Source organism: Culex pipiens, chromosome 3, assembly GCF_016801865.2.
Source record: "Culex pipiens pallens isolate TS chromosome 3, TS_CPP_V2, whole genome shotgun sequence".
In the NCBI taxonomy this organism is placed as follows: domain Eukaryota; kingdom Metazoa; phylum Arthropoda; class Insecta; order Diptera; family Culicidae; genus Culex; species Culex pipiens.
In genome coordinates this window covers 100,506,803-100,519,045 of record NC_068939.1, presented here as the reverse complement: position 1 = coordinate 100,519,045, position 12,243 = coordinate 100,506,803, and the positions used below count along the sequence as shown (strand labels likewise).

The 12,243-nt window shown below is 40.7% G+C and overlaps 1 protein-coding gene and 1 long non-coding RNA gene across 2 annotated transcripts in view; one reads left to right on the top strand and one right to left on the bottom strand.

Annotated features, from left to right (window-relative positions):
* Nucleotides 1-6,914: 6,914 nt before the first annotated feature.
* Nucleotides 6,915-12,243, top strand: part of LOC128093441 (uncharacterized) — a 6,735-nt gene continuing 1,406 nt past the window's right edge. The window contains exon 1 of the long non-coding RNA XR_008212471.1: nucleotides 6,915-7,449. This is a non-coding gene — a long non-coding RNA (uncharacterized LOC128093441). The remainder of the gene's footprint in view (nucleotides 7,450-12,243) is intronic.
* Nucleotides 7,439-8,728, bottom strand: LOC120431057 (cyclin-dependent kinase 5 homolog). Its single transcript, XM_039596211.2, has 3 exons — nucleotides 8,477-8,728; nucleotides 7,862-8,414; nucleotides 7,439-7,802 (listed from the first exon to the last, which is right to left on the bottom strand). The coding sequence occupies exons 1-3, from the start codon at nucleotides 8,642-8,644 to the stop codon at nucleotides 7,654-7,656; spliced, it is 870 nt and encodes a 289-aa protein (XP_039452145.1). The 5' UTR covers nucleotides 8,645-8,728; the 3' UTR covers nucleotides 7,439-7,653.

The window sequence follows — 12,243 nt, the reverse complement described above, 5'->3', positions numbered from 1 at the left end:
AAGAAAAGAGAAGAAAAAAACACATTAAAACATCACTCTGGATAATGCAGTAAGAAGAACAAAAACAAACCTAGAATTCACACAAGAAATTACCACTTTAATGAGAAAAACACAAGAAAGAAAGAAAAAAAAAACAAACAAAAAGGTAAAAAAATATATATTTAACTTAATGTGTATGTAATTTTATGTGTGATGTAAAAAATCGGAACAAATAAATGCGTTTTAGCCACTAAAGTCATAAACTATCTAACGGTGCTGTTTTATTTGTGGGGCTTAGGCTCCTTGCGAAAATGCCTATCCATATCTGGGTGTAAACATCATTGTTCCCTCTTAAGTTAGATGACAAATATCGACAAATATCAAATGTGAGATTATGAATTGGGTTTTTTGTTGGGCGTCGGACACAGCATAAACAGCGTTTCACTTTGCCTTGGCGGAGTAGCCGATCAATCCCAAACATAAAACATGCTCTAAACGTCGAAATTTTCAAAAACAGAATACGGGAATCGATTTTCCAGACAATTTTACATAAAAGTTACCATATTGATCATTGTCCTATGTCAAATCCTCGTGAAGTAATAGCGGTTTTCTTAATAGTCCGGTAATAGTAGTTTATGCAACAAGTTGCAAAAAGAGGATTTTTTCAGCACGAGTCGTACGTGTTCCTTACCCGGACGTCAACCGAAGAGCACGCAACATGATCAGTGCCATTGCATGCTCTTAGGTATCAATCCTTGGCCTGCATGTTAACCACTATCCTAAGTTCAATCCTTGTGAAGTTACAGTCCGGTAAAAATATTTACGAGACTGAAAAGTCAAGTCTGTCACATAGAAATTGTCAAAAACCATCAAAAAATCAAATTTTTCAACATTTTTATTTAGAAAACATATATGTCATAACCTCGTGAAATAATAATAATATAAGCCCGATCTCACACACACTAGCACGCCGTTTGATTTGCTGGAGGGTACAAAATTTAACCTCAATCTTTTTCGTGTACGTACACGCAATACATGCGCACGTAGATAACTCTATTAGTCCACTACAAATATTTATAAAAAAAAAAATTGTGTGCGCAAAAAAAAACAAAAAAAAAATTATACCTATAAGCCAGGATTTCTATACAGTCCACACTTGATTATCCGAAGTTTCGATTATCCGAAGGTTTGTATGAGACTTCGAATAATCGAATCACGAACAAAAAAAAACGTATTGTTTCATTTTCTTGTTTTTTTTACATAAAATTTGAGTTCTTCGACCCCTTTTAGTCAAATTTGAGTTGTTGATTGCCTTTTAAAAATAAAATGCATTTTTTTCAATATTGTATCACCGCCATTTTGGCCACCATCTTGGATTTAAGCGTAGTTTAGGGGTCATACCTATGCTCAACAATCAAAAATTAGACAACGAAAAAAAATATTTTTTTATGCTTCGATTATCCGAAGTTTCGATTATCCGAAGTGAATTTTTTCCGAGGCCTTCGGATAATCGAGTCTGGACTGTATTTAAACTTCAAAATAAGCGAAATAAAGCGAAAAATAGGCTATAAATAGGGTCAAAATATGGATAAACCATTAGTTTTAGATTAACAAAAATAAAAAATGCATAAAAAGGTTAAGAGCGCCTAATTCCATTTATAGCTCACTAAGTCGCGATGGCCTAGTAGTTACCCTTTTAGCTTACCAATCCAAAGGACGGGGGATCAAACCCCGACTCGAGCGACTTTGATTTATCGTTTATGTTCAGAGTTTTAAGAGTTATATTTTCTGTCCAGATTTTTAAGCAAAGAAATGTCAAAATCACGTAGTGGTACCAACATTACAAAAAAAAGTGTGCCATGGCATGACAGCCAAACTTTTTTTCTCATGTTGGTACCACTGTGCGATTTTGACATTTCGGGCGTGCACCATTCGTAACACCATCTTAAAAATCTGGATACTTTCTCGTTGGGAGCAAATGGGAATTCGAACCCAGGGCCATTCGCTTACAATGCGAACACCGTAACCAGTCAGCCATGGCCGATCCAGGTTGTTTTTGTTATATCAGGAATGATTCTATGACAATTTCCGGAATTCCATTTCCCGGAATGGACGTTTTCCGGAATGGACGTTATCCGGAATGGACGTTATCCGGAATGGACATTATCCGGAATGGACGTTATCCGGAATGAAATTTCCCGGAATGGACATTTCCCCTAAAATTAGTTTTTTTTTATCCAGGTTTTTAAGCGAAGATGGCGTTCGAATGGTGAACGCTAGAAATGTCAAAATCGCGCAGTAGCACCAACATTAGAAAAAAAATATGGCTGTCATGCCATGGCACACTTGTTCCGTAATGTTGGTACCACTGCGTGATTTTGACAATTCGGGCGTTCACCATTCGAACGCCATCTTCGCTTAAAAACCTCGATATTACCTGATATGAGAATGAATGGAATCTTGCCTACTCGCTTACTTGTGGTTAAGAATTATTTAGTTTGTACCCCGTTGGTTTGACCTAGTCACATTGAAGGAACTCGATATTTTGACAACATGAATGCTAAAAAGAAAGTAAAATTTTCGGACACTAACACCACAAGATGTAACAATGTAGATCGATAGATATTAGACAAACACTAGATGTTTTCAACATTCTTTCAATGTGTTGTTACTTAAGAATTTTCCCTTCTTTTGTTAGTCAGTTGACTTTTGTGAATAAATTCTACCAATTTTTAGTAGGTATTCAAAGAAGGGCAAACCTCAAGAAAATAAAAAGCTTTTCAGAAATTCAATGTATAATGTGTACTTTTTTGAGGTTTTCCCTTCTTTAAAAACACGCGATCTTTCATCAAAGTAATGGGATTTTATATAAGAATTTTCCCTTCTCTTGTTAATTCAACTAAATTTTACCTAGTTTTCATTAAAGGCTTCTGCACTATAAAGCAGAGTCCGGGAACCGTGGTGCAGGGGTAATCGAAGTTGCCTCTCACCCAGTCTGCCTGGGTTCGATTCTAGACGGTCCCGGTGGTGGCATTTTTCGAGACGAGATTTGTCTGATCATGCCTTCGGACGGGGAAGTAAATGTTTGCCCCGGTCTAACCTAGAGGTTAGATCGATAGCTCAGTCCAGGTGTAGGAGTCGTCTCTCTGGGTCCTGTCTCGGTGGAGTCGCTGGTAGGCAGTTGAACTCACAATCCAAAAGTCGTCAGTTCGAATCCCGGGGTGGATGGAAGCTCAGGTGTAAAACGAGGTTTGTAATTGCCTCAACAATCAAGCCTTCGGACACCTAGTTTCGAGTAGGAATCTCGCAATCGATAACGTCAAGGCAATGCTGTAGAGCGAACAATTCATTTTATTTTTATTTACTATAAAGCAGAATGTTTATTTTCAAAGAAGGGACAACCTTGGGAAAACCTCTAGAAAATGAAAAGCTTTTCAGAAAATCAATGTTTACCGTGTATTTTCTTGAGATTTTCCCTTCTTTAAAAATACACGAACTTTTATCAATGTGATGGGATTTCGCGTAAGAGATTTCCCTTCTTGTGTAAATCAGTTAACTATTGTGACTAAATTCTACCAAATTTTACTATAAAGCAGGATGATTATTTTCAAAGAAGGGAAAACCTCTAGAAAATAAAAAGCTTGAGTGTATTTCTAAAGAATGAAAAACCTCAAGGAAGTACATATTATACATTGATGTTCTGAAAAGCTGTTTATTTTCTAGAGATTTTCCCTTCTTTGAAAATAAACATTCTGCTTTATAATAAAACTTGGTAGAATTTAGTCACAAAAGTAAACTGATTAACACAAGAAGGGAAATCTCTTACACGAAATTCCATCACATCGATTAAAGATCGTGTATTTTAAAAGAAGGGAAAACCTCAAGAAAATACACATTATACATTGATTTTCTGAAAGCTTTTTTTTCTAGAGGATTTCCCTTCTTTAAAAAAACATTCTTCTTTATAGTGCAGAGCTCCTTAACGAAAAACTAGTTGAAATTTAGTAGAATTAACAAAAGAAGGGAAAATTCTTACATAAAATCCCATTACTTTGATGAAAGATCGTGTATTTTTAAAGAAGGGAAAATCTCAAGAAAAAAGCTATCAGAAGAACAAAGTATAATGTGTATTTTCTTGAGGTTTTCCCTTCTTTAAAAATACACGATCTTTAATCGATGTGATGGAATTTCGTGTAAGAGATTTCCCTTCTTGTGTTAATCAGTTGACTTTTGTGACTAAATTCTACCAAATTTTATTATAAAGCAGAATGATTATTTTCAAGAAGGGAAAACCTCTAGAAAATAAAAATACTAATGTGTAATAGTGTGTACTTCCTTGAGGTTTTTCATTCTTTATAAATACACTCAAGCTATTTATTTTCTTGACAGGCCACATTACACATTGATTTTCTGAAAAGCTTTTTATTTTCTTTAGGATTTCCCTTCTTTGAAAATAATCATTCTGCTTTAAAGTAAAATTGTTGAGGATACGCACAAGTATGCCTTGACTTGATATTAATTTAATGTAATTTGTTGAATAAATCATTCCTGTTGTGTTCGTTGCCCCTGCAAGACGTGTTCTGCCAATAGGTTATGGGCCCAGTAACCAAGGCGATAACGGAATCGGGATCGGAAGTTTGAAGAAAATTTTCTCGAGAAGAATGGAAGCGAAGCTTGGTGTTGAGAAGCTGAACAACGAAAACTACGCGCAATGGGCGTTCGAAACGGAAATGCTGCTGATTCGCGAGAAGCTGTGGAAGTACGTCGAGTACGCGCGGGCCCCGGTTCCAGAAAATGAAGAGTGGACGGATGGAGTCCAGAGAGCACGCGCAACGATTTCGCTGCTGGTCGAGAGGCGCCAGCATCCGCTAATCCGAGAGCTCAAAACGGCGAAAGAGGTGTGGCTCAAGCTTAAAAACGAGCACCAGAAGACATCGATGTGCTCTCGTGTGTCCTTGATCTGCCAGATCTGCGACCGGAAGTTGCCGGAAGGAGGAGACGTTGCAACACACATTTACGATCTTGAGGAACTGTTTGCGAAGCTACGGAGTGCTGGAAAGGACCTGGGTGAGGATGTACAGGTTGCGATGCTCTTGCGAAGCTTGCCGATGAGCTACGACCAAGTCCGGACTGCTTTGCTGATCATGAAGGACGAGGATCTTAAGCTGGATTACGTGAAAGGGAAAATTCTGGACCAGGAGCGCAAGATGAACGAAGGTGAAGCAGGTGACACGACAGTTGCGTATAAGGTGGCATTCAAGAGGAAGCTGATCTGCTACGGATGCGGTAAGGAAGGCCATAGGAAAGTGGATTGTCCAGCCGAGATGAGTGATGACGACGTGGAAGTCAACGCCAGCGCTAGTGTCAAGAAATCGTATGCTTTTGTATTGGACAACAGCAAACGGCAAGAATGGATCGTGGATTCGGGAGCCAGCTCCCACGTGTGCTGCGTGAAGGCTTGTTTCGATACGCTGAAACCTGCCCCCAGAGGACAAGTGCTATTGGCGAACGGTAAGGAGGTGGATGTCCAAGGGATTGGAACGGTGTCGTTGAATAGCGTGGACAACAACGGAGAGCAAACGGTGATCAAGCTGACGGACGTGTTGTACATCCAGGGACTCGAGATGAACCTCATTTCGGTGGCTAAGCTGATAGTGAAGGGAGCGGATATCCGGTTCGGCAAACATGGCTGCCGTATAATGTCACGAGGAGAGACAGCAGCAGTGGCAGTTTTACGCGATGGACTGTACCGGCTCAAGCAACGTCGGTGGCGCTCCGGACAACAGAAGGAGATCGGTACGCAGTTTGTGGGAGTCCTGATCGAAAGCAAACGTCGGAGCAAGAAGACGAAGAAAAGGGAAGTATTTGAGTATACATTGAGCGGTGCTCCAAGTTTGGGTCAAGATCAACGGAAAATGGAGGATATCGTCCAGTATCATGAGGATGTTGTACAACCGGTTTACTTCTTTCGAGCATCATCCAAACGGCGTGTGAGTGGTCGAACCAAACGAAATGGTTCAGTGGAGCGGAGTGGAACCGTGCCAAAATCACGTCGATTGGCTGATCCAGATGAACAGGAGAACAAACTGTCCAGGATTCAGGAGGAGATCGAGATCCTGACCATTGGAACTCGCAAAAACGAAGCCTGAAGCCGTTAGGGATACTCATGCGAGGAGGAGTGTTGAGGATACGCACAAGTATGCCTTGACTTGATATTAATTTAATGTAATTTGTTGAATAAATCATTCCTGTTGTGTTCGTTGCCCCTGCAAGACGTGTTCTGCCAATAAAAATTTGGTAGAATTTAGTCACATAAGTCAAATGATTAACAAAAGAAGAGAAAATTCTTACATAACAACATATTGAAAGAATGTTAAAAACATCTAGTGTTTGTCTAATATCTATCGATCTACATTGTTACATCTCGTGGTGGTTGATAAAGTATTGTTTCAATAGTCAACGCTTGCTTCTGTTGTTCATGTCCGATCATTTCACTTTCTTTTTATCATTCATGTATTTATATTTATATTGTTTAAAAAAAATATCGAGTTCCTTCAATGTGACTAGGTGAAACAAACGGGGTACAAACTAAATAATTCTTAACCACAAGTAAGCGAGTAGGCAAGATTTCATTCATTCTCATATCAGGTAATATAAAAAAACTAATTTTCCGGGAAATGTCCATTCCGGGAAACGTCCATTCCGGGAAATTTCATTCCGGATAACGTCCATTCCGGATAATGTCCATTCCGGAAAACGTCCATTCCGGGAAATGTAATTCCGGAAATTGTCATAGAATCATCAGGAATGTCATGAAAACGTCCGATTGTTGGATGGGAGAATGGATTCCGATAAATAATTGTTATCCTGCAAGATGAGAGAGCAGTGAGGAACAAAGAGAAAATTTCTTCGTGGAAAGATATCACAACTTTTACGATTACTTTGAATATTTTTATTAGGTACAAGTTACATGAGTAGCTTACATTAATCCTATATCATAGATAATTTATGATGACAGAGTGTGTGTCATTATCTTTATTTACACAACACTCAAGAGGGAAAGTGGTCGTATTTCATCACTAGGTTGCTTTTGCAAACGTTTTTCGAAAGTCTTTCTCTACTTTTATTAATTGAATATTTAAAGAATATGGTCAACTTAACTGCTTTTTTTCAAATATTACTGTGTTCATTGACATTTTAAATTACGGATCAATAAATGAAACCACTTTACTGCCCCTGTTCGCATAAAAGCCCCATATGCATTTTCATCACTTTTTTTGGTTTAAAATTATGTGAACTTTCAAAAAAGCTAAATACATTTATGCGAACAGGGGCAATTTTTCTGTTTATGAAATGACTCATGTATATCCTTTTGACAAATGGGCCAAAGCAAATGGGAAAACGGTTGAGATTTTTTTTAAATATTAACTGGGTGTTTGAGAAAATGCATATTTATGGCATCGTTGATAGGTTTTGTAGTTAGAGGTATTGGTTTTTTCAAGCAAACTCACTAGCGTTTGAAAAAGAAAAATCAACACAATAAGTAACAAAAAATTAACTTAAAATTACATCACACAAGTTGGTTCAAGGAAAAGCAGACACTGAGAGGACACGCGGTCAACCGGGTAGCCACGCTGGACGGGACAGCTGGCGCCCACCAAGCTATATCCGCTTTCAGTTTTCCGTAAAGTACGGATGCGCCATCGCCTGTTCCGCGCTCAGTCTCAGCGTAGGTCGACAGATGAGCAGCTTTTGCAGCAAGTCGCGGCCCTTGGAGTTGAGCCGGGGCACCAGCTGGCTCCAGGACGTCGTCGGTGGGTACACTGGAAGAGGGAATCAATTCGATTATTTATGGTTGAAAGAGCGACGATTCGAGACTTACAGGGGAATGGTTTGTAATCAGACAGCTGTGTAATGCCCGGCCAGGTGTCCTCGGTGGGCGTTCCGAGCAGCTTGAAAATTCGCTTCAACTGATCGTCGACGTCCGAACCTGGGAAAAGCGGCCGACCGGCATTAGCAAGCTCGGCGAAGATGCAGCCCGCTGACCACATGTCGATGCTGGTCGTATACAGCTTGGCACCGAACAGAACATCCGGTGGTCGGTACCAAAGTGTGACCACTTCCGCCGAGTAACATTTGACCGGAATGCCGAAAGCCCGGGCCAACCCGAAATCGGCCAGCTTGAGTTCGCCGTTTTTGTTGATTAGCAGATTCTGGGGCTTCAAATCACGGTGCAGAACGTTATGGCTGTGGCAAAAGGCCAAACCTCGAAGCAACTGGTACATGAAGCTCTTCACAACATCCGGATCTATTTCGCCGTTCAAACTATCAAAATATTTTTTAAGGTCCTGGTCGCAGTGCTCAAAAACGAGGGTCAGTTTCTTGTCCGAATGCAGCACATCGTAAAGCCGGACAATGTTTTTATGTTTCAACTCCTACGGAGCAAACAAAATTTGGTCACAATCCAACACAAAAAATACTCATCTTAAATAAATACCTTCAGCAGACAAATTTCCCGCAGCGCCGAACTGGGCACCCCTTCGTCGTCCTCGTCCAGTCGAACCCGTTTGAGAGCCACAATTTCGAGCGTGTCCCGGTTCTTTCCTTTGAACACGGTTCCGTACGTTCCTTCGCCGATTTTCTCCAACTTTTCGTACTTTTGCATGTTTACCGATTGCCTCTCAGCACACTCCGCTTCACACCGAGAGCACGAACGATCCGCGGATTTTGCTTTCACAGCAAATGCGATCAAATTACAAAATGAAAATTGATTGATTTGTGAAAAAAACCGGAGACACAACAACGCCAACAAAAGTTTTTGTTTTTCTTACGAGAAGTTGTCAAATTTGCAGAAAAAAAAACAACTACACTCAACCCCCGGTGGTTGGTCACTTTTTCGTTTGACACTTTTTTAGTTTGTACCCCGTTGGTTGGTCAAAGTCAAATTAAAAAGTGACGAACTGTCCCTTTTTACACGGCCAAAACGTTTGGTAGTGTGTGTGAACTCCGTGTAAAAGGGGTGTCAAACTAAAAAGTGACCCCGTTCGTTTGACAACAGTTGGTGTCAAACCATCGGGGTTTGAGTGTACAAGAGCATTCATTTATGACGCGACTGAGATTTATCAGCCATTGTACGCTTTGGCGTAAACGCCAAAGTATACCCAAATTTGATTAGAGCTGTATAACGGTTTCACCCACAAGCTTATAGACCCAACACTCAAAATCAGAATAACCCTTAAAAGGGTACTTTCTATCCTTTTTTCAACTTTACCCGTCGTCACCCTTTTGAAAGGGTACGAGGGCGAAACCCTTCAAAAGGGTACTGGCACACTACCCTTTAAAAGGATACTGGTATTTTAGCAGCGAGCTCACTAGCGACATCTATGAGTCATATGTATTCGTTTGAGACAGTGGCGCCATCTGTTGAATTTTCTTGTAAGACCAGTAATTTCACTTAGAAAAAAGTTTGTTTTTAAATTTTATTAATGAAAACATGCTAATTCTACACGATGTTTATTAAACTATCACGTCACGTTTGATGATCATGCGGCAGCAACGGGATTCGGTCATGTCCGTCAGTTTCATGGTTTTCAAATCGTTTGTATCCTGATTCTGTTCCGAGCGTCACTTGGGACAGGTTCGCTTGCCTAATCAGGTTTGCTTGTGCGAGCGCTTTTTCTGCTGTAAAGAAAATTAAAGTCAACTTAATTTTTTTGAAATCATTCAGTATTTCAGAACTTACATAAAACCGGTTCCGTTTGGGAAGATCTGTTTATTGGTTACAGCACAGCAAAATTCTCCTAAATAATGGCAGAGCGCGGGACCACGTCTACGCACTCGCCAGCTGACAATATCGGAGTAAGTTTTCTGGTGATTTCTCCCGTAGCGAGAAAGACGAAGATTTAACTGTTGCTTTGGACAAAGTAGATGTTGGAGTTCTGCGGCGCCGGGAATATCCTAATAATGGACGGAATGCTTGAAGACCACTTGTAGAAGTTGCTCCCAGGCTGGTTCGTCACGCTTGGCGAGCTGGTCCGGACCCTCGCGACACTGAAATATGCCAATTCCGGAAGTTCCATCCGCTGTATCTCTCTCCGCTTCATTTGCATTTTTCCGCCGAGTTGAAGAAACTGCTTCACCATCTTGTTCACAATAAGTGATCTTAGCCAACTTCGATGTCAGTAGCGGGGAACTTAAACAAGGACACTGCTTCCGCCACGACTATCAACAAACCGAATTGGGGCGAAATCCTCCCGAAACAGTTCCGGCAATCTTAAAAAGTTTACTTGACACACGCACATAATTTGACAAGTTCACGAAGAAGTTCCCGTTAATAAATGCAGGGCGGCGCTGGCATCGTTTGCAACCAAGGAAAATACCCTTTTGAAAGGGTAAAGCCAGCGAGGTGAATTCAAAGGATACTTTTAACCCTTTTAAAAGGATAAAAGGTACCCTTTTGCAAAGGGTAAATCTCGAGTACCGTTTAAAAGGATACTTTTAACCCTTTCAACCGGTAACTTTATTTTTGAGTGAAGTAACCATCCAGCACTACACGCAAACCAGGGGATCGCAATAATTGAGATAAATGTCGCAAAAACTAGAGATCCTAAATAGGGAGACTGGTCGAAGTGAATTTGACGTACCCAAACAGGCACGAATTTGACGTATCCAAACGAGCATTTGCCTTTACGCCCAGCAAAACTTATCAGTGTTGCCAAGCTCAAAACATACGTTGCCAGATCGATTTAACAAGCTTAGACCAGTCTCCCTATTTAGGGTCTCTAGCAAAAACGAGATCGATTCTGCCAACTCAATTATTGAGATCAGTTTCTTTTGTTTACATTCGCAATTTTGAGTTGGAGAATGCGAACTCACCATTGCGATGGAACTTAGTCGTTTTTGACAAATTTTGGACTTAGCGAAAATCAATTTTTATTCTGTTTTGACATTTGCGGGGAGTGTGACACAAACAAGCAGCGAAAAAGATCGGATCGGGCAGAGAACCGTAAATGTGACGGAAACGGTGGCCAGCGATTAATTTTCGGCTGGAGCGGGAAATACGAAGTTTAAGTAAGTTTATTCGGTAAAACAGTTTAATCTTTTATTCAAGGCTACGAAGTCCAATAACAACAACAATTATCAAGATTCCGGTTACGCGTCCGGCCTAAGAACCATCTCCACTAGACGTAGGATTGTACGTAGTGATCGGAGAAAATTATTAAAGTAGTGCTGTTGGGATATTAAGGGAACCACTTTGGTTCCAGTCTCAACCCGTCAACCTTTATTGTAAGGATCGTTTTAAGGTTATGATTATATTTTCAGATTCCTCCTCGGTAACCATCCCTGGCGGTATTTTTTTCACCGCGGCAGATCGCGTACTCGCGTTTGCGGCTGTTGTTTTCGGCCATCGAAAAGCACACGGCCGCCTCAACGAAATGGCCTGATTCCGGATCTCCAAGCAGTAAGTATTTTTGAATTTGGTGCTAAACAGTTATCGAAAATGACAACCACGACTTCTTACAGCCACAAACACCTCGCAGTGCCCTGCCGGGATCGTTTCTGCGCCGGTAAAACTCTGCAACCCACGAAGGCGTTTACTGTGCTGTGACACACACGGTCCTAGAAGGAATTTCCGGCGTTACCCTTGCTGGAGGCTGGATCCCCTCCCCTCCCTCTCACAAAGTTCCGGCTGAGTACGACGTCGCCCAAACACACAATAAGACACGCAAAGGAGGTTCGGAAGACCTCTCCAACTCATTTGCACTGCCACAATTTCTCAAGGAAAACCCCTATAAAACCTTGTAAATAAAGAAAATGTATTCAGGGTTACCTTCGTTTTATAGAGGAGAAAAGCAACTCGCGACACAATTTTGAGGCTAGTAATTTTGAAAGGTACGATTTTCATAAAGTATTCGCCTCCTTTTCTCTCCCACAGAAAACATGGGACAATGTAGCTGTCAAACTAGGCCAAAATGTTAAAGTCACTCACAAAATGAACTTTGAGTGATTTGAGTTCATTTCTGACGTCACGATTTTCTCCTCTATTGATCTTCCTTGATAAACACCAAAAGTGCCCTCCCAGAACCGTTTTTCTGCTTTCCCGGCGATTTTCCCGGTCCTAAACGCATCTCAAAATTGATATCGCATATCTGATCTCAAAATTGAGATCGAGTTGCTCATCTCAACGTTGAGTGGTTTCACTTTTAGCCGGTTTGCGACGTTCATCTCAAAATTGAGATCGACTGGTTAGCGTGTAATCTGCTT

Coding starts and splice junctions, on each gene's coding strand:
- LOC120431057 (XM_039596211.2), bottom strand. CDS start 8,644: ATGCAAAAGTACGAAAAGTTGGAGAAAATCGGCGAAGGAACGTACGGA. Junction 8,415..8,476: donor GGGAAATTTGTCTGCTGAAG/GTATTTATTTAA, acceptor TTTGCTCCGTAG/GAGTTGAAACATAAAAACAT. Junction 7,803..7,861: donor TGATTACAAACCATTCCCCT/GTAAGTCTCGAA, acceptor TCCCTCTTCCAG/TGTACCCACCGACGACGTCC.